Raw genomic sequence first — 20,989 nt, forward strand, 5'->3', positions numbered from 1 at the left:
AAGGTGCGTCACCTCATTATACAGTCCTGAGATCAGAGACATGGGAGGAGCCAAGCATCAAAGATCACAGAGATGGGGTGATGTGTCATCATGTGATGTCGCTGTCATCATACCTGTAGAAGGGGCGGGGCTTAGTCTGTGATGTTTGGGGCAGTTCCATGAGGTACAAGATACAAACAGCACCACCTGCTGGATGACTGTGAGAAGTGCAACTACAAACCTGGACCAAATGTAACAGAAACTTTTGTTCAAATCCAAGGCAGATGTTTATTTTTATATTCTGTATATTCTGGTGCGTTTATCATCTCATGTTATTTATTCTACACTGCATTTCATCAAATTACCAAATCCAGTCACTAATTGAATCAAAGACTGTACAATAAAATAAATCAAATGAATTTCAAGCCCCTCGTCAGGACCGGGTCATTCAGGGTTCATTCACATTTGTACTGGAACGTTCCCATAAGTTTCTGACGTCATGAGGAATATTTTACTCAGCATTCCCTCTTTGACATGTCTGTTTATACAGGGAACAGAAACAGAGAAATCCATGTCAAGATTTACCAGCTTAATTAACCACAGTTCAACCTCCTGCTCCTGGCTGGATGTGTTGGGCTGCAAAGATCCATCAAGACTTATCAACCAAAAAGGAGATTTGACCCCAACTTTTAAAAAAAAACTATGACATGAACCCAATTATTAATCCATCAATATGGAGAAGCAGTTTCTTTCCAACTGCTGTCAGAGACATAAATGCTTCCTCCAGAAAATAAGTGCACTAAATCTCTGCCATGCAACGGTCACTCCCTCTTTTAAAACATCCAATGTCAATGCAATGTCACCGTTTTTGCACCCACCTCTCTACCATGGACACCATGTTTACGTAAATTCCTTCCCTGGACTTCCTAAGTCTGTATATTATATTGTTCATATTATCTGTACATTGGTCATCACTGTTTTATATTGTTTGATATTCATATGTCTTCTTTGCACTGGAACGCCTGCACCTTTCCTTTTCATTGTACTGTTACAATGAGAACAAAGTGAATCTGAATCTCTCTCACTGTCATGTAAAGAATATTATTTATTCAAAGACCCAATTAAGGTTCCACACACAAACACCAGGACCACCAGACGCCTCCTGCTGGTGACACAGCAGCACTTGCTTTGGAGAAATGGGCTTCATTGACATAAAAAAGACAATGGAGGCAACAAGAAGAAAATAAAAACAGAAAATGAAACATAAAGTTGGCACAAGAAACGAAAAAACACATCTGAGATTGTAACAAACTCACAACGAGCGACAGCCGGTGCAGTTTAGCGCTTCAGGTGTCGGTTCCATTTAAGAACGTGACGCTAGCGTGTGTATGAGCGTGTGTGTGTTTGTCCATCACTACAGGAAGTGGAGAGTGAGCTTTTAAACATTCTACGAAACCCTTAAAGCTGAGAATCTGTTCAGTTCAGAATATCAGCCTCCAAAAGAGCTCTTCGCTGATGAAGTAAAAAATAAATATCAGCCCTTGAAAATGTTTCACACCCACAAAGAAGTACATTTCAACGTTCTGCTGGATTTCACAGAACAGTTGTTCATCGATAAAAACACCCAATCAGAACCGTGGCCATGCAGGTTTCCAGAGACGCACACGTGGAGGCTGAGTGTCAAAACGGTTCTTCTGTTCAAAGATAATACAGGATGGCTCCGCCCCCTCGCTGCGGCACCATCTGACCTGACATTAAAACTGCGTGACGGTGCCCCGTTTGTCTTCTGTGCTCGTTTGTGGGCTTCAGTCGATCTTCTCAAGGAGGAACGCTGGAACACCTCTTAGGTAGGTGCAGGAGAACCATCAGGTCCAGCCGAGAGGTTCTCAGCGGAGACCACCACACCTGAGAGGCTCCGCAGTGGGACAGAAACCTGGAGCGCACAAAACAACATATTCAGGCCACAGGATACAACACAGAGAGGTTTGAAGTTGCTGCTAACAGCAATATTGGCCACTCCAGGACTCCGTAGTTGTGCTGTTGAGAGGCAGGTGGAGAGCTCCTGGGTGAAGAGCAACAGAAATCCGGCTCTTCTCATGTTTGTTGTCGTCACCTCCACCTGGAAGGTCATGTGATCTGTGCTGTGTGTTTTCGAGTGTTGGCAGGATTAACATGAATTCAGGTTTTCTCCAGAGGGGAGACTCAGCGACCCACGGAGGCTCCAACGATTCCAGCCGGGTCCACTGGGCTTTTTGATGATCAGTAACTCAGTCCAGCTCCTCCTGGATGACATCACGTGGAATTCATCTCATCTGTCTGCAGATTCCTCCTCCCCTCCTCTGCACATCCGTCCATTTTCAGATTCTTGTTTTTGATCCATTTATTAATTTTCCTTCTGTACACTTTGACTATTAAAATCCACCTGTGGTTTGTTTCTAACAGGCTCACTTTCATGACAGGAAATCCTGAAGAAAACCTGAACAACCAAGAACCCAAAAACAGGCTCCAAAAATAATTTAAAAAACGGCTATAAATCCTTGAATTTTACACACACACACACACACACACACACACACACACACACACACAACACAACACACACACACACACACAAACACACACACACACACACTTCAAATGAAACGGTTCTAAACTGTGGTTAAGATCAGACATTTTTATTCCATGTTTAACTTCTGCAGCTCTGCAATGAAACACACATGGAACTATGAACACTCCAACCCCTGAGAATGAGCTGCACCCTGAGGGGCTCAGTCAGGTTTGTGGGACCAGAGGAGAGTTCTTCTCTTGGTCATGTGATTGAAGGTTTCCAGGACCTTGCTTGTCTCTCTTGGTGATGGCAGCACGGGAGAGCCCATCTTCCCTAAATCTGGTCCTGAGCTGACTCTGGATCAGTTTAGAAAATGACATCTCTCTGGAAAACTGCGTCCACATTGTTGACTTGAAGGCATCCAGCTTAGCATAGCTGGCATGTTGTCGCTCTGCAGTTTAGGACGACTAGAAGACCTTGAGTTCAGGGACATTTTCTTCCTCCGCGTCATAAAACTGACCACCATCTCTGACACACAGAGAACTCCTGTCACCTGCCATTCATTTTATCTTAATTTTGTTCATGTCTTAATGAAGGTAAAGTGGTGGGGCGGCGCCTTAGCGCCCTCTATGGTTCAGCCGCCACCGGTGAAAGTGAATGTGGAGGGAGGGGGCAGGCTGGCGTACGGCCAGAGTTCTGGTGTCAGTGAAGATGACAGAAGCCAATCTCAGTGTTAAGTCAAGATGACAACATCAGAGAACACATCAGAGACAACATCACTGACAACATCACTGACAACATCACTGACAACAGCCAGTGATCTTAGGATGACACATTCAAAGACACCGGAGTGTAAAGGAACACGTTTCCTACTCTCTGCAAACACAAACCAGTCTACCAGTTTACCAGCAACTCATAATGGTTCCCTATCAGGAACTGGTTAAGCTGGGAGAAGGCGCATTCGGCCAAGTTTACAGGGCCAAGGAAACACAAACTGGCAGAGTAAGAAGCTTTAGCTGGAATAGGATTAGACGGACTGTTGTCATCAATTTAGTTCCCCGTGTCAACATCTGCTCTCATGTGTCCCTCAGGTTGTAGCTCTGAAATTCATCGAGAAAGATGGTCGCTCAGATCAGGAGATCCGACTCCTCAACAGGGAAGTGACCATTATGAAGAGAATCCACCATCCCAACATTGTGACGTTGTTTAGCAACTTCGAAATGAAAAAATATGTAAGATAGCCATTAATCTTGCCTCTGAATGCCTCCTGCTCTCAGGCGGATCCTCGATCCGCTGCACCATCGTCTCATTGTGTGACCAAATCTCTCCAATGTGTCAACAGCTTGTTTTTGTGATGGAGTACGCTGGAGGCTCCAACCTGCTCCAGGCCCTTCAGGATCGTGGGACCTTCCCAGAGCACCAGGTACTCCTTCTTTACACACAGTCACGCCGGACATGACACTCACTGAGACTTCACCCCATCAACATTTGCATTTCTCTCCCTCTTCCAAGGTCCAGAGGTTTGCCTGCCAGCTGCTGTCAGCGTGCCACTACTTACACTCACGCCATATTATCCACCGGGACGTGAAGACGGCCAACGCTGTGCTGGGGGACGACGGCGTGGTGAAACTGTGCGACTTTGGGTAAGAAGATTTGGACGTTGAAGGAAAACACGGCTGTGAGCGTCATCATCTACGAGTGTGTTTATATGTGATGCCGTTCTGTCTCAGGTTTGCCAGCGTCTTGAGGAAGCCCACCATGAAGCTGACGTCTCAGATGGGAACCCCAGCCTTCATGTCCCCTGAGCGGTTGAAGGGGGAGCCCTATGATCACACTGCTGATCTCTGGGCTCTGGGTTGCACCCTGTTTGAGCTCCACACTGGGGAGCTCCCCTTCCTCACTGAATCCATACACCACCTGAAGGAGCTCGTCCTGGAAGGCGCGGTTGACTGGCCCAACAAAATGAGCGCCAGCTGCAAGGTACAACAGCTACATTCTTATACTGCATACTCCGCTGCTAACTAGCTAGCTAGCTACTGCGTTAGCTTGCTCAAACACAAGCTAACGTTAACAGCCAGAGATGCTTAGTGCCGCTAATTAGGACAAACAAAAGTGTATCGTCCTGCTCACCGTGACCATGTGACGTCTCCTTTACAGAGTTTCCTGAGAGGTCTGTTGACCAGAGACCCTCAGGAGAGGTTGTCATGGCCGCTGATCCTGACCCACCCGTTTGTTGATGGGGGTGTTTGGTTTGAAGACAGCGATGAGACTGAGACCAGCAATGAGACCAGCGATGAGGACAGTGAGGAAGACAGCGATGAGACTGAGACCAGCAATGAGACCAGCGATGAGGACAGTGAGGAAGACAGCGATGAGACTGAGACCAGCAATGAGACCAGCGATGAGGACAGTGAAGAAGACAGCGATGAGACTGAGACCAGTGATGAGGATGATGATGAAGATGATGATGATGAGACCAGCAATGAGACCAGCTATGATGTGAGTGATGAAGACTGCGATGAGGATGATGATGAAGATGATGATGATGAGACCAGCAATGAGACCAGCTATGATGTGAGTGATGAAGACCACGATGAAGACAGCGATGAGGACAATGATGATAATGATGATGATGATGAGACCAGCTATGATGTGAGTGATGAAGACTGCGATGAAGACAGCGATGAGGACAATGATGAAGATGATGATGATGATGATGATGAGACCAGCTATGAAGTGAGTCATCAAGACCGCGATGAAGACAGCAATGAGGACAATGATGATGATGAGACCAGCTATGATTTGAGTGATGAAGACCGCGATGAAGACAGCGATGAGGACAGTAATGAAGATGGTGATGAAGACCGCGATGAAGACAAGGACAGAGATCAAGACAATGATGAAGAAAGTGAGGTGACCAGTGAGGAGACCAGTGAGGAGACCAGTCAAGACACCAGTGATGAAGACGATGCTGAGACCAGCAATGAAGACAGTCATGAAGACTCTCAGCATTCACCGTCATATAACCTGGTTGGAGACGACTACGAGGGAAAGGAAAACAGGAGGGTGAAGCTTCAGAACCTCCAATGGATTCCGAAAAAGATTGGACTGAGGTCCACCATGGACAGAACCAGGGAGTACAGGCTCCAGGCCCTCTGCTTGAAGACGGACATGGAAACACTCCGTCTCAAAATGACTGAAGAGATCGAGGCCGTGCGAGAAGACGCAGCTAAGAGGGAGCGTTCTCTTCATCGGGAGAAGGAGAACCTGAGGGTGACACTGGAGGCCTGTGTGGTGAAACTGGCAGCTGACCTCCAGGTGGAGAGGCGGAAAAACGCTCTACTGGAAAAGGAGCTGCAAGAGAGCCGCCTCCGCCAGGAGGTCAGGAACAGGTGTGAGACGGCTCTTGAGGAGGCAGAGACCCACCAGGAGGAGCTTAACACACAGGTGGGGGTTCACCAAGCCGAAGTCCAGGAGGACAACCTGGACAATGAGGGAATGCAGCAGTCACTGGACCACAGGGGGAGACGTCCAACCACCGGAGGGGGGGCGGGACCTGTTCAAACAGCCCCTGAACCTCTGGAGGACGCTGCAGTGCCAGAAGTGAAGCGAAGGTCCCTCTGGAAAACAGCTGGGATCTGTCTGGGGTTGACCCTGATCCCTGTGGCTGTAGCAGCCCTTATCATCAGACGTTGATGACCCAGCCTGGGGTGGGGGCTGCACTGGTGGATCAAGAATTCTGGTTCTCTGATGAGTCCTGTATTATAAGGCAATGGTTCTGGAGGTCTGAGGGTCCAGGGTCTGAGGAGGGTCCAGGGGGCTCCCCAGGAAAAGTGTGAATAATTAAATAGGGCTCAAGCACCCACCGGTCATGGAACATAAGGAATTCAGGGGTGTGTAAAAGTACCTCGACTGCGCCCCCCGAGATGCTTTCAAATTATTCTCACTAGCTGCTTGTTTCAGGAACAAGAATTCAGCAGACGTGTGGATCAAGCTGGTCAGGGGCTGAAGCTGCCAGGGCAGGGTCTACTACCTGGATCCAGATCCTTGTTGCCCAGCAGACCTTCAGAGGACTCACAGCTGACTCATCATTTCATGTTGTCTTCATGCCTTATTCATTAAATGTTCTTTTGCTCAAAGTTTTGTGACTGAGCCGGTGTTTACATTTGCCAAGACCATGTTGGACTCCGTAGAGTCTCTGGACCCCTGCCTAATCGGAGCGGCGACGGCGAGTTTAGTCACTGGTCATCGTTCAACCGCTGGCAGTCGAGGTGGCGCCAAGCACACCAAGTGGGTTCCATTGAGAACTGGAAAACCTTCTGGGGGAGACCTGGTCTGATTAGGAGGGACGGCATCCATCCCACGTTGGACGGAGCTGTTATTATTAAATATCAGATCTCTGACGCCAAAAGCTGTTAGTGAATGAACTCATATCTGACAATGGCATTGACCCACTCTGTCTCTAAAACCTGGCTGTGTGATGAGGAGTGTGCTGGGCTCAAATTTAGGCAAAGAAATGTGAAAAGGTGACTGAGGTCATGAGTTTAAGAAGGTGATGATCTTCAGATTTCCTCTGAACGTGGACGTCTGCTTCTATCCAGGCACGAGCACACTAAGGGCCGTAGGGGTGCTTGAGCCCCAGCCCTTTTTTTGCGTCGTATTAAAAAGTGCCCTCTGTGTGTGTGTGTGTGTGTGTGTGTGTGTGTGTGTGTTCAAATAACTTTAATAAATTCCTGTTAGGGATGTCAAAATAAAAAAAAAATCCAAAAAAACAGCGGTACAAAAACTCCACATTATTCTACTGTACCAATTTTCTTGTAATACTGGGTTTTTTTGTGTGTTGAGCTGGGAAACCGGTACCAGGAAAAGTCTCCAGATTTGTTGCTAGTCGGTTTTCACAATAAAAGTTGCCAAGAGGATTTGGAAAGTCGCCAGATGTGCTCTCTGCAAGTCAGTCTTTCAGACATGGTCCTGCGCTGAGTGATGGCGATTCATCTATGATGAGAACTCCGTACACCTGCTGATCATTCATTCATTGTAAAGAATACGTTCATTGGTTTGGGCAGCAGATCGCAGCTTCTTAAGTCATTTTTTTCAAGTTGTTTAGAAAACACAAAAAAACTGGAGGCAAAATATCCTAAGGAGTTGATTTATGGCAAAAAGGTCAAAAGGTGACTGAGGTCATGAGTTTAAGAGGGTGATGATCTTCAGATTTCCTCTGAACGTGGACGTCTGCTTCTCTCAACCCTTCACATGTTCTGGTTTATGTACACGACGAAGACCTTGGAGGTTAAATTTGCTCTTCAGAACTCTGGGAGCATCTAAAACAGTGTAAACTCTCAAACCACACACGAGCACGACTGGAAACTTTCAGTGAATGGAAGTTTGATGTAGAATCCTGGTGGCCAGTGTTACTCCAGTTTCTCCAGTGAATCTTATTCTCTTAAACCAGAGGTTGAAACCAAGCCAGGGTAACATGTTAACAACGACTTACCGTATACTTTGAGTTCATACGCTGTCGTAAAAACATGTCCTTTTCTTGAGTCGATGGAATAAATCCCTGAGTGGCTCCTCTGCAGGTCATTGATGGTAACATATCCAGAGTTTTTGTCCCACTGAAGCTTGTTTTTGTTTTTACCCTCCAATATTTTATATTCTCTGTCTTTCACCATAACAAGAAGATTCCAGTCAAATAAAATAAATCCAAACTCCACCAGAGGCTCAGGCAGAGTGACGTTTCCTCCCACGACGCCTCTCAGGTGCTTCACCACGTCCTCAGCGGTCGATGAGCTCATCACTGTCAAATATACAACACTGGTATCAGCACCAATCTGGTTCGGTCACTGTTGTCCCCTGTCCTTGTCCTCTAGGTTCATGAGTTTAAGTCCCAGAGGACGGGAGCTGGTCTTGTTTCACATTTAAGACTCTCCATTAATGAATTCCTCCAACTGCAATGTTGACTTGCCAGCCTCCAGTTGTTGACACCAGTAGTGTCAACAACTGGTCTGTTTCCAGTAATCCCAGTAAGCGGGGGTCAAGGTCTTCACACTGTCCAGCAGACATGTTGGCCTTTTAAACTTTTCTACTGTCGTCTTTCTTGAAGTCTGCAATTCAGAAAAAGCCCTTGAAGCGTCCATGCATGTTATTGTCATCAACAAATGTGGATCATTTTTATCAGTGGAATTATAGAGACGGTGACTCCACGTACCTACAGGAAGTGGTAAAGACCGCTCGCTTCTCCAGGTGAATCCCCTCCTTTTGCTAGCGTTGATTCTCATCTTAGACGGGATCACGGTGCAGTGCTGCTTACTACGCCACCTTCCAGCATGGCGAACATCCCCCATGATGCAACACAGCTCAGTCAGCTTCTCTGTCTGAAAGGTGTCTCCCAGGCTAACCAGCTTGCTAACATACATGTATATTGTTAATTAACAAGACGAATCAGGCGAAGGCGGCACGGTGGTGCAGTGGTCAGCACTGTCGCCTCACAGCAGGAAGGTTCCGGGTTCGAGTCCCGGCTGGAGCACGGGGTCTTTCTGTGTGGAGTCTGCATGTTCTCCCTGTTCCTGCGTGGGTTCCTCCTGACCTCGTTCAGGTCACCTGAGTGAAGGCGTGAACGCTGGCTGCTCCTCCTGGGGAAGATCTAAGGACGGCATTGCAGGTGGGTAATAGGTGGTGCCTGAGGCCCCCTCCTCTGTCCAAAGATGGACGTTCTCGTTCGACATCAACGTCTTCTTCACCCCTCTCTCAAACCATCTGTCCTCTCTGGCTTGAACGCACACCCTGTGGTCTTGAAAGGACGGCCCCTTCTCCTGGAGGGGGAGGTGGACTGCTGAGTCCTGGTCTGTGGTTGTGGCTCTCCTGTGTTGCGCCACGCGTTTGTGCAGTTGTAGTTTTGTCTCTCTGTGTACAGGTCAGAGCGCTCCTCGTTACACGGGACTGCATCAGCAACATGACTGTGGCTTTGTTTGTTTTGTTGTTGTTATTTATTGCTTTTCCTTTTACAAAGCATTTTACAAAGTAACACAACATGAACATGGGCTGTTTTTGTCTGTTACCACGTTACAACAAAGTTGTTAATTAATCAAGTACAACCTGATGTAGAAAAGAAGCTAAAACAAAAGAAGGGCGTTTCAGGGAAGTGCACATTTTCCATTGCTTCCAGGCGTCATTGAATTTGGATTGTTGGAGCCTCATTGAAAAAGTGGTTCTTTCCATTACAAGCACATTGTAGATCATAGCGTCCCAATCAGTAGATGGGTCGTCTGGTTCGAGCCATTTCTTTGTAATTGCTTCTCTAGCAGCTAGACTCAGTGTCCCAAATAAATATTTTTTCTTCACACTTCACGTCAGAGTGCAGCACGGTGGTGCAGTGGTCAGCACTGTGGCCTCACAGCAAGAAGGTTCCGGGTTTGAGTCCCGGCTCGGGCGCGGGATCTTTCTGTGTGGAGTCTCCATGTTCTCCCCGTACCTGCGTGGGTTCTTTCTGGTACTCCGGCTTCTTCCCACAGTCCAAAAACATGCAATTTTGGGACTCTAAATTGACCGTAGGTATGAATGCGAGTGTGAATGGTTGTTCGTCTCTCTATGATTTCGATGGACCGGCGACCTGTCCAGGGTGAACCCTGCCTCTCGCCCGTAGATGCTGGGATAGGCTCCAGCCCCCTGCTCCTTAATAGAAAGGAATAAGCGGAAGACGATGATGATGGATGGACTTCACATCAGCTGAGTGTCCAAGTCCAAAAAGGAGTTAGCCCCACTTAAATGTCATGTCAGTTCCAAATATAGTTACTAGTTCTGAATAAACCTTGTGCCAGAAAATGTTAATTTTCGGACCCAGAACAAATGATTGGCTTCCTGGGAACGACACAACCTCCAACAGTTAGAAGATCCTGTATGGTGGCCAGGCTGAGCCGGGGTGATGACATACCTAATGAGACACCTCCAGCCATGAGTTTGAGCACGATGTCCTCAGTATTTAATCCAGGTATCTTCTTAAAGGCAGCTGTGGGTTTCCCAGTCCCATTTTTGTTTTATGAATGTGGAATTCACCATTTTTATGTCCTGCAGGCCTTTGTAAAGTCTTAGATGACTTTAAGCATGGAATCTGTCCCATAAGCACTGATCAACACTTTTAATCAACTGTTGTGCTCTCTAGGTGGTGGCGTACCTGAAGAAACCTGAAAAAGTCACGATTGTTTGAGACTGTGTTGTCTCTTCAACATCTGGAAGCTTTTCAGCGTTGTCTGGCTGAACCAGGTACAATCAGAGGAGAGACCCCGGCTCACCCATCCCAAGGTCGGGGCAGCGCCATTTCAGGATCTTTACCTCCTCTTAACATGTCATCTCTCGTGGTAACGTTCAGCCGTGCTCTCAGTGATAGGTTGATCAACATTTAATGAGTCTGTCACCCCCTGGTCTTGCTTGAATTGGCTTCGTCCCCGATATGTTCTCTTCCATTTCCTTCCATCTTGCTTCGTAATCTGAAACGCACCAACAGAAGAGGATCCTTAGCTGGACTGATGTATAATCATCTTTTAGGTCGGGAAGAGCCAGTCCACCCTCATTATTTGACAACTGAAGAGTTTGCAACCTTGTTCTCGTCTTTTCTTCCCCTGCCAAATGTAGCGCGATAATAATTTATGCCATTCGTTGAATTGTTTATCTTTCATTTCAGCTGGGAGGGTCTGGAGTAGCTATCGTATCCTTGGCAAGATGTTCATTTTTACCGACTCAATCTGAGATTCAAAACTTAGTATCGGAATAAGATTCCATCTCTTCGTATCTTCCTTTATTTTTTTATTTTAGTAGATCAAAACTGAAGTTGTATAACTTTGACAAATCTTTTGGGATGTTGACTCCCAGATACTTCATATGTTCCAGACCCCATTTTAGTTGAATCTTAGAGGTAATGTTTTGGCTACATTTGGAACTGAAGTATGTATTTGGGACTTTTGGATGTTCGGTTTATAGCCTGAGACCGAGTCAAAAGCATCTAAGAATGAAAGTTGTTCCAAAATTGAATTTTCGGGGTTTGACCAACTAATTAAAACGTCATCAGCAAATAAAGGAATCTTGTATTCTTGGTCTGATATTTTTAGACCAGAGATATTCTTGTTCTGAGTAATCCACCGATGTGACAGTTCGAGAAACATCAACAACAATGGGCTCAACTCCATGAGGAAGGGCAAGTGGCCTGCAAAAAGACGAGTTACTTTTCAAAATAAAACAGGACATGACAGGACAAAACAAACCCAGGACAAGACAACCTCACCACTGTGTGACACAAAGGAAGTACATACTGATCGTAAACACAAACAATTGCTTTTATGTAAATACATTACAATTAAAAAATAAATTACAAAATGAATATGTATCATAAATAAAATAGAATAAAACATAAAAATAAAAATACCATTCACCGTGACGAATAATACGAAGACGAAATAGAAGTGATTAAGAACAAAATGAACTTCCTCATATTTTATTGTACTGAAACAGAACGTACTGAAAGATTCATGTCCTCAAAAATTTTGCAAACACTACCAAATAAATTCCAGACAGTAACTAATTACTAATTACTCAAAGAACATTGCAGACTAGACCATCAAGACAGTCACTCAATCAAAGAGCATGGCGTCACATGGTCGTGTTTTGGAGAAGAGCGCTAACGTGGCACCATATTTCCTCTCAGAAGCAGCGCTTGAGGCTGGAGTACACAGATATTCCCTTGCCAGCTTGGAAAGCCAAGGACAGAGCTTCTGGAATTCCCCCCACCACTTCAGTGGGTCTTCCTCAGCATCCAGTGTCTCTGACAGGAGACAGGACTGCAACTCAAGAGCTACGGCCTGGCCTTGTTGCTGAGGATGTGCAGCAGCTTCGTCTGTGGTGACCTTCAAGAAGCTTCTTCTTCTTCTTCTTCTTCTTCTTCTGTGGATCAGCAGGGTCCTCTGTGTCAGCAGCAGTCATTGCTAGAGTCTCAAGAGGGGCGTTCTCCTTGGAGGGAACACTGGGGATTATTGGATTCATTTGACTGTCGTGGCGTTAATGGTCACAACATTTAGCACATTCACTATAATAATAATAATAATTATGTTGGAAGGCTTTCTATGCCCCTCGTGTATCTGGAGGCGGTTCCTCAGGCACCAGTCTAGGAAGTCCTGGGTCAGTTCTCTGGACTCTCTGCAGCTGTTAGATGAGGACGACAACTGCAGAGTCGTCAGAGAACCTCTGCAGGTGACAGGTGGGTGTGTGGTGGGAGAAGGCTGCAGTGCAGAGGGTGAAAAGGAACGGAGCCAGGACCGTTCCCTGCAGGGCCCACGTGCAGCAGCCGACGGTGTCTGAAAACAGTAGGCTAGTTGGCAGTGCCCCCTCTTGCCCCAGCGTAGACCTGGCCTCGATCCCAGACATGCTTTACCAAACTGTGCCAAACCATAAAAGTTACGGTGACCCGAGCTAAACATTAAACACCACCAGGATAACAAACCTTGTAGCGTCTCGGACTCGGATATTAAAAAGATGAAGACATGAATAATTGATACATTTTTGCTTGTGGATCAACGACTACTATCACACCCAGTCGCATCACTTCAGTCCAGTATAGTGGTACTTGCTATTGCTACGTGTGCAGGTATGCTAACCCTTCCCACTGCGCTAAGCTAACCAGCCGTCAGCTGGTCTCAGCTCGCCACTGAAGCCCACGATGGTGGCGTACGCGTCTCTCAGTTTCATTTACTCCATTCATGCATCGAGAGCATTTTTCGGGTTCATAAACTTCTATCTCAGGAGTCAAATCCATAGTGATGGACTACAACTGCATCAACCATACAAACAATTCATCACAAGGCAGATTTGGGACATCAGCCGCTGTACAGGGAAACCTGACGCCCCCTGACTGACCAGAAACCAAAGGAGCTCTCCTGCTGTTAGAACTTTCCTCTCAGCTGACAGCAGGTTCTCAAACCCACGAAGACCCGGATTGTTTTCGAACTTTTGAGCCATTTGAGAGGCGGACGACTGATGACGAGGATGTGGCATCAGTGCGGCCAGTGGACAGCCCCCTGATGTCCTGAAGATCCCACACACAGTATTTTTGGTCACACGTCTTCAAATGTGAGCTCAGTTCTATCGGGTGTTTCGAGGCCGCCCAGCGTCGTTCCCGCCTCCTCTGAAAGCTGCTTGTCAGAAGTTATTACAGACAGTTTGACACGAATATACACAGTATACAGGGACCTAGTCCAGACTTGTACCATGAAACGATGCTGTTTATCGTTTCATGGTACAAGTCTGGCTGGTGGCAGACTTACTAGCGTCTAAACACAAATGGCGGCTCTCTTATGGCTGCACAGGGGGAAGGCAGTTGCATTTCCTGTGCTCGTGACAGTAAGATCCTCCCAGGACAGTTCATCGTTCATCGTGCGTCTCAAACAGAGATGCAGCTGTTCATTCGTCCTTGTCTTCGGTCCCCGGCCCGCTGCTGAAGGACTGGAGGAAGTTGGAGATCCTTTCAGTGTATGGCACAAAGTCTTCCTTGTAGGTGATGATAGTTTTGAGGTTTCCACTCTGGTAGACGACTTGCTTGGGATCTTCTTGCACCTCTTGAGTCTGAGCTGGTGGGACAGAAGGCAGCACTTGAGAATCATGAGATATTTGAGCAGAGGCTGCAATGTGTTCGCCAAGTGCCCATGGATGCGGCGAGATAGCTCCAGTACAACACTTTTATTTAGTTTGTTTTTTGAATAGGCAAAAGAAGAAGGCATTGATTGTATAAATACAAAGTTATGTTTACATTGTTGAGCATATTTGCAAAACACATAGAAATACTGAGCATTTCAAAAAGCACAATTTGCTTTTTTCCTCATAAAGAAGGAGGAGAAACCTGTAAAACACATATTGACTGCACTGTTTCCTTATAATAAATAAGATGAGAGTCAACACTGAACAGATGACATATGATGGTGTTTTTAAATGGCCCATATCTGCTGCTACAGACCCCATTAATACCATTTGCTTTTCAATAATTCTGTTTTGTAATTATGTACTAAAAACAGAGGGGGGGCATAATGTCATGAATGAACTACAACATAATTATTAAGTACTATCAACAAAATAATTCAAGAATAGAAAAGTACAAGTACAGTAACTTTTTATATCTGTTTAAACCCTCAGTATGGTGTTAATAGTTCCGTTATAACCCAGTAGCTTGCTAATGCTAACTAGCACCGCGACAGGGAGAATGCTTGAACGTGAAGGACCAGCACGACGGAGTTGTCGATTTACGGTGACAGAAGGTAACGCTGCTCAACTGGTCGCCTGACTTCAGTTGGGCCGGAATGTGAAGAGTTGACGGGGACTCACGTTTCTCCTCGTCGAAGCGACCCGTGTAGACGTAATAACTGTAGGAACCCAACATCGTCCAGACGCCTATGGCGTAAACGATGGACGCTCGTTTGCTCCACCTGAACACTTCTTTAACCGTCATCACCGCGGGCTGCTCTGCTCGGTGGATTTATTCGTGAATAAAGTAAGCCGCAGATGTACAGCTGGTTTCACCTAGAGCTGTCAGGGCGCCGCCATGACAAGGCTTCTTCTTCTTCTTCTTCGGTATTTACGGCGGTTGGCAACCAACATGATGGAGCATTACCGCCCTCTTCGGTCCCATCGCGGAACACCATCTTTCCCTACTTCTAACCCCTACACCTAAATCCTACCTCTAAATCCTAAACACAGTCCCTAAACCTAAATCCTATCATACAGTCCTGTATCCCTCAAATACTCTAAAAGAACCCTAACACTCTCCCTATCCTCCATCCTCAGAACTCCCTCCAGACTGATCTCACCCTTCCCCATGTTCCTCCACCTGTCCCTCATCACCCTCCTCTCCACCTCATACCTGCCACACCTCAGGAGTACGTGCTCTACGGACTCTTCCTCACCACAGCCCTCACACAGCCCTGTGTCGTGCTTCCCTAACACCTTCAAAGTCCCGTTCAGCCCACAGTGTCCCAGCCTCAGCCTCACCTTCACTACTTCCTCCCGCCTCTGCCCACCTCCACCCCTACACCCTCTAGGCCGCACACTCCTCTGAACCCTATACAAGTGCCTACCCTCCTACTCTTTGTCCCACCTTCCCTGCCACATGTCCATCGATCCATCAGTATAAACCTTCTCCCATCCACCATACACCCTTCTCATACACCGGTTGTGAGCCCTAACCAAGTCCTCCCCCTCCCCCTTCCTCCTCAACTCCAACAAACACCAGTCCACCTCTGGCCACTCCATCCTCCACGGTGCCATCTCTGGGTACACCACTGACTGACTCACCCTAATGTGCCCTACTCCTAGCTCCCTAGCCAGTACATTCCCTATCCTCCCAAAGTGCTCCCTGTGCCCCCCCCCCCCTACTCCCAACACTCATCCAACACACTCTTGGTTGGATGCACCCTTGAGTGACCCTGCAGGTTAGCCCAAAACCTCACCATTAATTGCTTCCTTCTTAGCTCCAGGGGCATCTCACCCATCTCCACCTGCAGTGCTGCCACCGGTGTCGTCCCTAGTGCCCCACAACACACCCTCAGTGCCTTATTGTAGACCACATCCAGAACCCGCAAGTGACACTTAGCAGCCGACCCATACACTATACACCCATAACACTATACACCATAATCTAGTGCCAAGCTAGCCCCCCAGTCCCTACCTGACAAACACCTCATCACATTCATCACTTTCCTACACCTGCCCTCAACCCTCCCAATGTGCTCCACCCAAGTCAACTTACTATCAAAAACTACTCCCAAATACTTACAGGACCCCACTCTCTCTAGCTCCCTACCACATCCCTCTTCCTAGTGAAGAACACTGTCTGCGTCTTATCTACTGAGAACCTGCTCCCCCTCTCATGGCCCCACTCAACCACCACATCTATAGCCTCCTGTACCTTACCCACTACAAGTCCCTACCCCTCTTCCATAGCGCCCCATCATCAGCAAACAGTGCTCTCCCTACACCCCCCCCCTACCCGTGAAAACACATCATTAATCATAACACTATACAACAGTGGACCAATTACACTGCCCTGTGGTGTGCCATTGCTCACTGTGTATTCACCTGACACCTCAGACCCTATCCTAACCCGTATCACCCTCTCAGACAGGAAATCTTTCACCCAGTTAAACACCCTCCCTCCTACCCCCAGCATGTGCAGTTTAATTAACACCCCCTCCCTCCACATCATATCATATGCCTTCTCAATATCAAAAAACACCACCACAACTGACTCCTTATTTACCTGAGCCTTCCTAACCTCATTCTCCAACCTCACCACTGCATCCATAGTGCTCCTACCCTTCCTAAAGCCAATCTGATACCCAGCTACCCCCCCCCCCCCAACACATACACTAACCGCTCCATAACCTTACCCAGGTTGGAGGTAAGGGCTATGGGCCTGTACCCTGAAGGGTGAGTGGGATCCTTCCCTGGCTTCCTAACCGGAATCACCACTGCTTACTTTCCACACCCTTGGTATCCTGCCCTCCTCCCAGACCCTACTGTACAGCCCCAGCAGTGCCTCCAGTGCCCCTTCACCCAAGTGCTTCAGCATAACATACCCCACCTGATCCGCCCCTGGAGCCGTGTGCTTAGCCCTACCTATAGCCCTCACCAACTCTGCCATCGTGAACCTATCATCCATAATCCCACCCATATCCTCCCTCCTGTCCAACACCCCTAAATGCTTGCCCAAAGTCACCCCCTCCCCCTCCCCCTCCTCTCCTCTTCTGTTAAATTAGCCTCACTATGTATCCATCATCTCCACCTTTTCCCTATCTGGCACTGCTGTCTCCCCCCCTGCTGTCATCACTGGGTAGTCCCACTCCCTCCTATCCCCTCCCATTTTCCTAATCATTCCCCACACCTCTCCCGCCGGGGTTGTCCTCCCTACGCTACGACTAAACTGACAGTCAACCCGGAAGTACGCGTGAAAGCTTCCGGAAGCAGCCGAGACGGAGCGGAGCAAAAACATGACCTCGGCTGCAATGTTTTGTAGAAAACTAAGCAAACAACAGGGAAAAAAAAAGAATGAGAGAAAGATGGAATATTTGTCAAGATGTATCTACCAAACCCACTGCAATAGGAATGTGTGAAGTCTCGTCTTGAATCTGTTGTGTTCACACTCTTTAAAACTTTAAATAATGCTGATAATACTTTCTTTTTTCTTTCTTTTTTTTGGCACCTTTCTGGGAACCCAAGGATACCTTATAATGAAAGATACCGGAAAAAAAATACAAATAATATCAAATTGAAAATAATAATAATAATAATAATAAAATAGCAGACATAAACTTAAACATGGGGTAAAATTTAAGATTCATATGATATTGTGGACATTCACACCAAACTAGATAGCTAATATAAATCTATATTTCAGCTTGTGGGCCTTTTTTTAAAATTTTTTAAATATTTTCTTCAGCCTTAAACATGTCTTTTCTGAGTTTTGCTGGTGTGTTTGTCTCTATTGTCTGTTGTTAGATGTTTGTAACCCTTCACCGTGTTTGAAACTACTTTTTATGTATTTGTGTATTCCTACGTCTGATTCTCAGCTCTATCAGGTGTTAACAGCCTCTCAGGGACCGGACGCTCACCTGGGCTCAGTGACCGAGTTCCTCTCACCCTCCAGAGGGGGGCAGCAGGAGACCATTTATCAGTGATTTTATGTGAAATTATGCAGTGACATTTGTGTTTCTCTCCATTCTGATGTAACTGGGTGGATAATGAATTTATAGAGCTGAATCATTTGTAGGTTTATTTTCTTTGGGTTATATTATAAACCAACAAATAAGGACTTCAGTGTTAAGATTGCAGCATTTTGTGGTGGATCTGACTGTGCTCCATCGTTTCTAGACTGTTTTGGAAGGTGACTGGTTAGAGGGCCACGCCACTTGAAAATACACGTAAATACCAATACGCAAAAGCTGAACAATTTCCATCTCAAAAGTCCTTAATTGCAAGACAAACACTTTTTGTTGGCGTGCTGGTCCGTTTTAAGAGGCCCGTCGTTGCCTCCTGATGCGTTTCTTGTCATGAGAACTGCATCTGTTGGGGTCTGGAGCAGGGACAGAGGATTCAGCCCCTCCTCAGCCAGAAAAGCTTCCCGCTGGTCGGAGGATGAGTGCGATCGCTCATGAAGACAAACGTTCAATCCCACCTTTCTGTAACATTTAAAGATGAAGAAGCCCCCTTGTCTTTAAGCGTGCTGGGACAAGGATGAGCGGCGCGTGTCAGTGGATCATCGGTTCTTGGTGTACTTGCAAGTTATTTGAGAAATTCCACAGCAACTAGAGAATATGGCACCACGATTGGAGTTGTCATGCACAAACTATGTGTGTTTCTGTGGCCTCACATACAGAAGGTTCTAGGTTGGAGTCCCGGCTCAGGCACCAGATCTTTCTGGGTGAGTCTCCATGTTCTCCCTGTTCCTGCGTGGGTTCTCTCCGGTACTCCAGCTTCCTCCACAGTACAAAGACATGCAACTGGGGACGAGGCTGATTGATTCTCTAAATTTATTGTAGGTATGAATGTGTGTGTGAATGGTTGTCTGTCTCTATGTGTTGGCCCTGCGATGGACTGGTGACCTGTCCGGGGTGAACCCCGCCTCTCGCCCGTAGACGCTGGGATAGGCTCCACCCCCTGCGACCCTTACTAGTAAGGAATAAGCGGAAGACGATGAATGAATGAATGAATGAAACGATGCATGCTTATTTTGGAGGCCTTTGGTCTCATGGGATCAGTCGTATGATGTAATGGTATACAAGTCAACAGAAATCAGCAGCCGAGGAGGAGTGTGGGATCCTGCTGGAGTCCCTGCTCATGCTACTTCATGTATTAAACATGAGTCACGCCACACTTATTCCTCTGATTTATTGGCCCATTGTTGGTGATACATGATTGAAAGGTCAAAGCTGCCACCTGAATGCCTCTTGGCCACTGACAGGCTGCCAGGACAGCCCATGTTCCCTCTGAACAGCAGCGTGTGTGATTCACCGGCGGTTCGCTGTTGGTGGGTTCACAAACACTCAACACAAACAATGGAGTGAACTCAGACAGAAGGGCAGCAGAACTGTAGGCCCGAGACTCGGACTTCAGACACTTGTCAGATATGAAATGATTCATGAATTGTCCAAGTCCTTGTTGTTGACCTCCAACCACATGACGATCCGCAGTAAGGAGAGAAGAACGTCGCCTCGCCACGATGCCGCCTTTGAAAAAGTTCTCTGAGTGACTTTAAAGGCAGATTCTGTGTTTCTGATATTAAAAAGGAATACGTGAACTGACATCCGGATATTCTGAATGTAGAAAAGTAGAACTTCATGGTATGGAAGAGTCTAGTAAACAATTCAACAGGGTTGTCTTTTGCTTTAAAAGCGATGGACTCAGTGAGAGTGCTGATGTCGGCACACACACACATCTGCAGCAGCGGCGGACCGAAGAGAGTATAAGGATCCGCCACCTCTGTGTGTTGCATTGCGTGTGTCTGAGGTACTTCAGTTTCAGGCCCTCAGAACTGGTCAGAATTCAGTCTGTGACAGTCACTCAAGCCTTCGAGGAAAATTCTGGAACGTTGTCCGTGAACAGGTCACCGTAGCCTGGCGAGTGTGTCAGACCCCCTGACTCTGTCGGTGTCAGTCTCGCTGCAGCTCCTACAGTCGAGATTACTGACCTACCAACCCTGAATTAGTCAGTTTAACTGTAGACTCAAATTAAGTGACGTACGTCTCTGTTTGGTCTCTGTCCCCTGGTCCCCTCCCTTCCTTCTCTCTTTCTCTGTGTCTCTACGTAGAGAGTAGAGCTGTGTTTCCTAGCCCAACTCTGACTGCTTAGGTTCTTTGGTTTGCTCCTGGAGGAGACAAGGACAGGCATCTGGGACCTTTTGCATACATTTGTGTGCACGTACTTGTGACGTCTACTTCAGGGATTACTGGGACTCTCCCTGGGTCCTCCTCACCCTGAATTGAGGGGGAGACGTTGTAAAGCTCCTTGAGGCAAACTCTCCTTTGAAATTTTGAGCTTTAAGAATAAAATTTGATTGAACGATGAACTGATCTTTTGGGTCTGGAGATGATTTGAAGGAAAGGCTTGAGGGGTCGTCGATCACCTATTTGACTCAAAATGAAACCCTGTCATTTATCGATGGAGCTTCCAGCTTTTTGTGTCTATGGCTCATAATTTCATGAGAGTCATCATTCCAAAAGAATGTTCTTGGCTGCAACTCTTTTCATTTTGTAGCTTCAAACTATTGGAACACAGATCAAAACACATCCCTCTCTCATCCCTCGACATGTCCAAACTAGGGATGCAAGGATCCACCTCTCCAGACCCGATACTGATCCAGATCCCTGGGCGAGATGGAGTCAGCCGATGGTGGGGACCAATCCGATTCCAGAGTTTGAATAAGCTGCAAGCCTCTCT

The 20,989-nt window shown here is 46.9% G+C and overlaps 2 protein-coding genes across 2 annotated transcripts; one reads left to right on the forward strand and one right to left on the reverse strand.

Annotated features, from left to right (window-relative positions):
- The first annotated feature begins 3,376 nt into the window (after positions 1–3,376).
- On the forward strand, positions 3,377–10,399 carry LOC147256853 (uncharacterized). The gene is made up of 6 exons (XM_086210495.1): positions 3,377–3,529; positions 3,619–3,759; positions 3,870–3,950; positions 4,040–4,170; positions 4,258–4,507; positions 4,685–10,399. Exons 1-6 carry the CDS (start codon positions 3,446–3,448, stop codon positions 6,221–6,223), a joined length of 2,226 nt encoding a protein of 741 aa, XP_086066621.1. The 5' UTR covers positions 3,377–3,445; the 3' UTR covers positions 6,224–10,399.
- Positions 10,400–11,325: 926 nt separating this feature from the next.
- On the reverse strand, positions 11,326–15,136 carry LOC147256854 (small integral membrane protein 26-like). The gene is made up of 2 exons (XM_086210496.1): positions 14,885–15,136; positions 11,326–14,136 (listed from the first exon to the last, which is right to left on the reverse strand). Exons 1-2 carry the CDS (start codon positions 15,006–15,008, stop codon positions 13,970–13,972), a joined length of 291 nt encoding a protein of 96 aa, XP_086066622.1. The 5' UTR covers positions 15,009–15,136; the 3' UTR covers positions 11,326–13,969.
- Positions 15,137–20,989: the final 5,853 nt, after the last annotated feature.

Source organism: Aulostomus chinensis, chromosome 8 (assembly GCF_037954235.1).
Source record: "Aulostomus chinensis isolate RoL2024-O1b breed Wild chromosome 8, RoL_Achi_v1.0, whole genome shotgun sequence".
NCBI classification, from domain to species: Eukaryota; Metazoa; Chordata; class Actinopteri; order Syngnathiformes; family Aulostomidae; genus Aulostomus; species Aulostomus chinensis.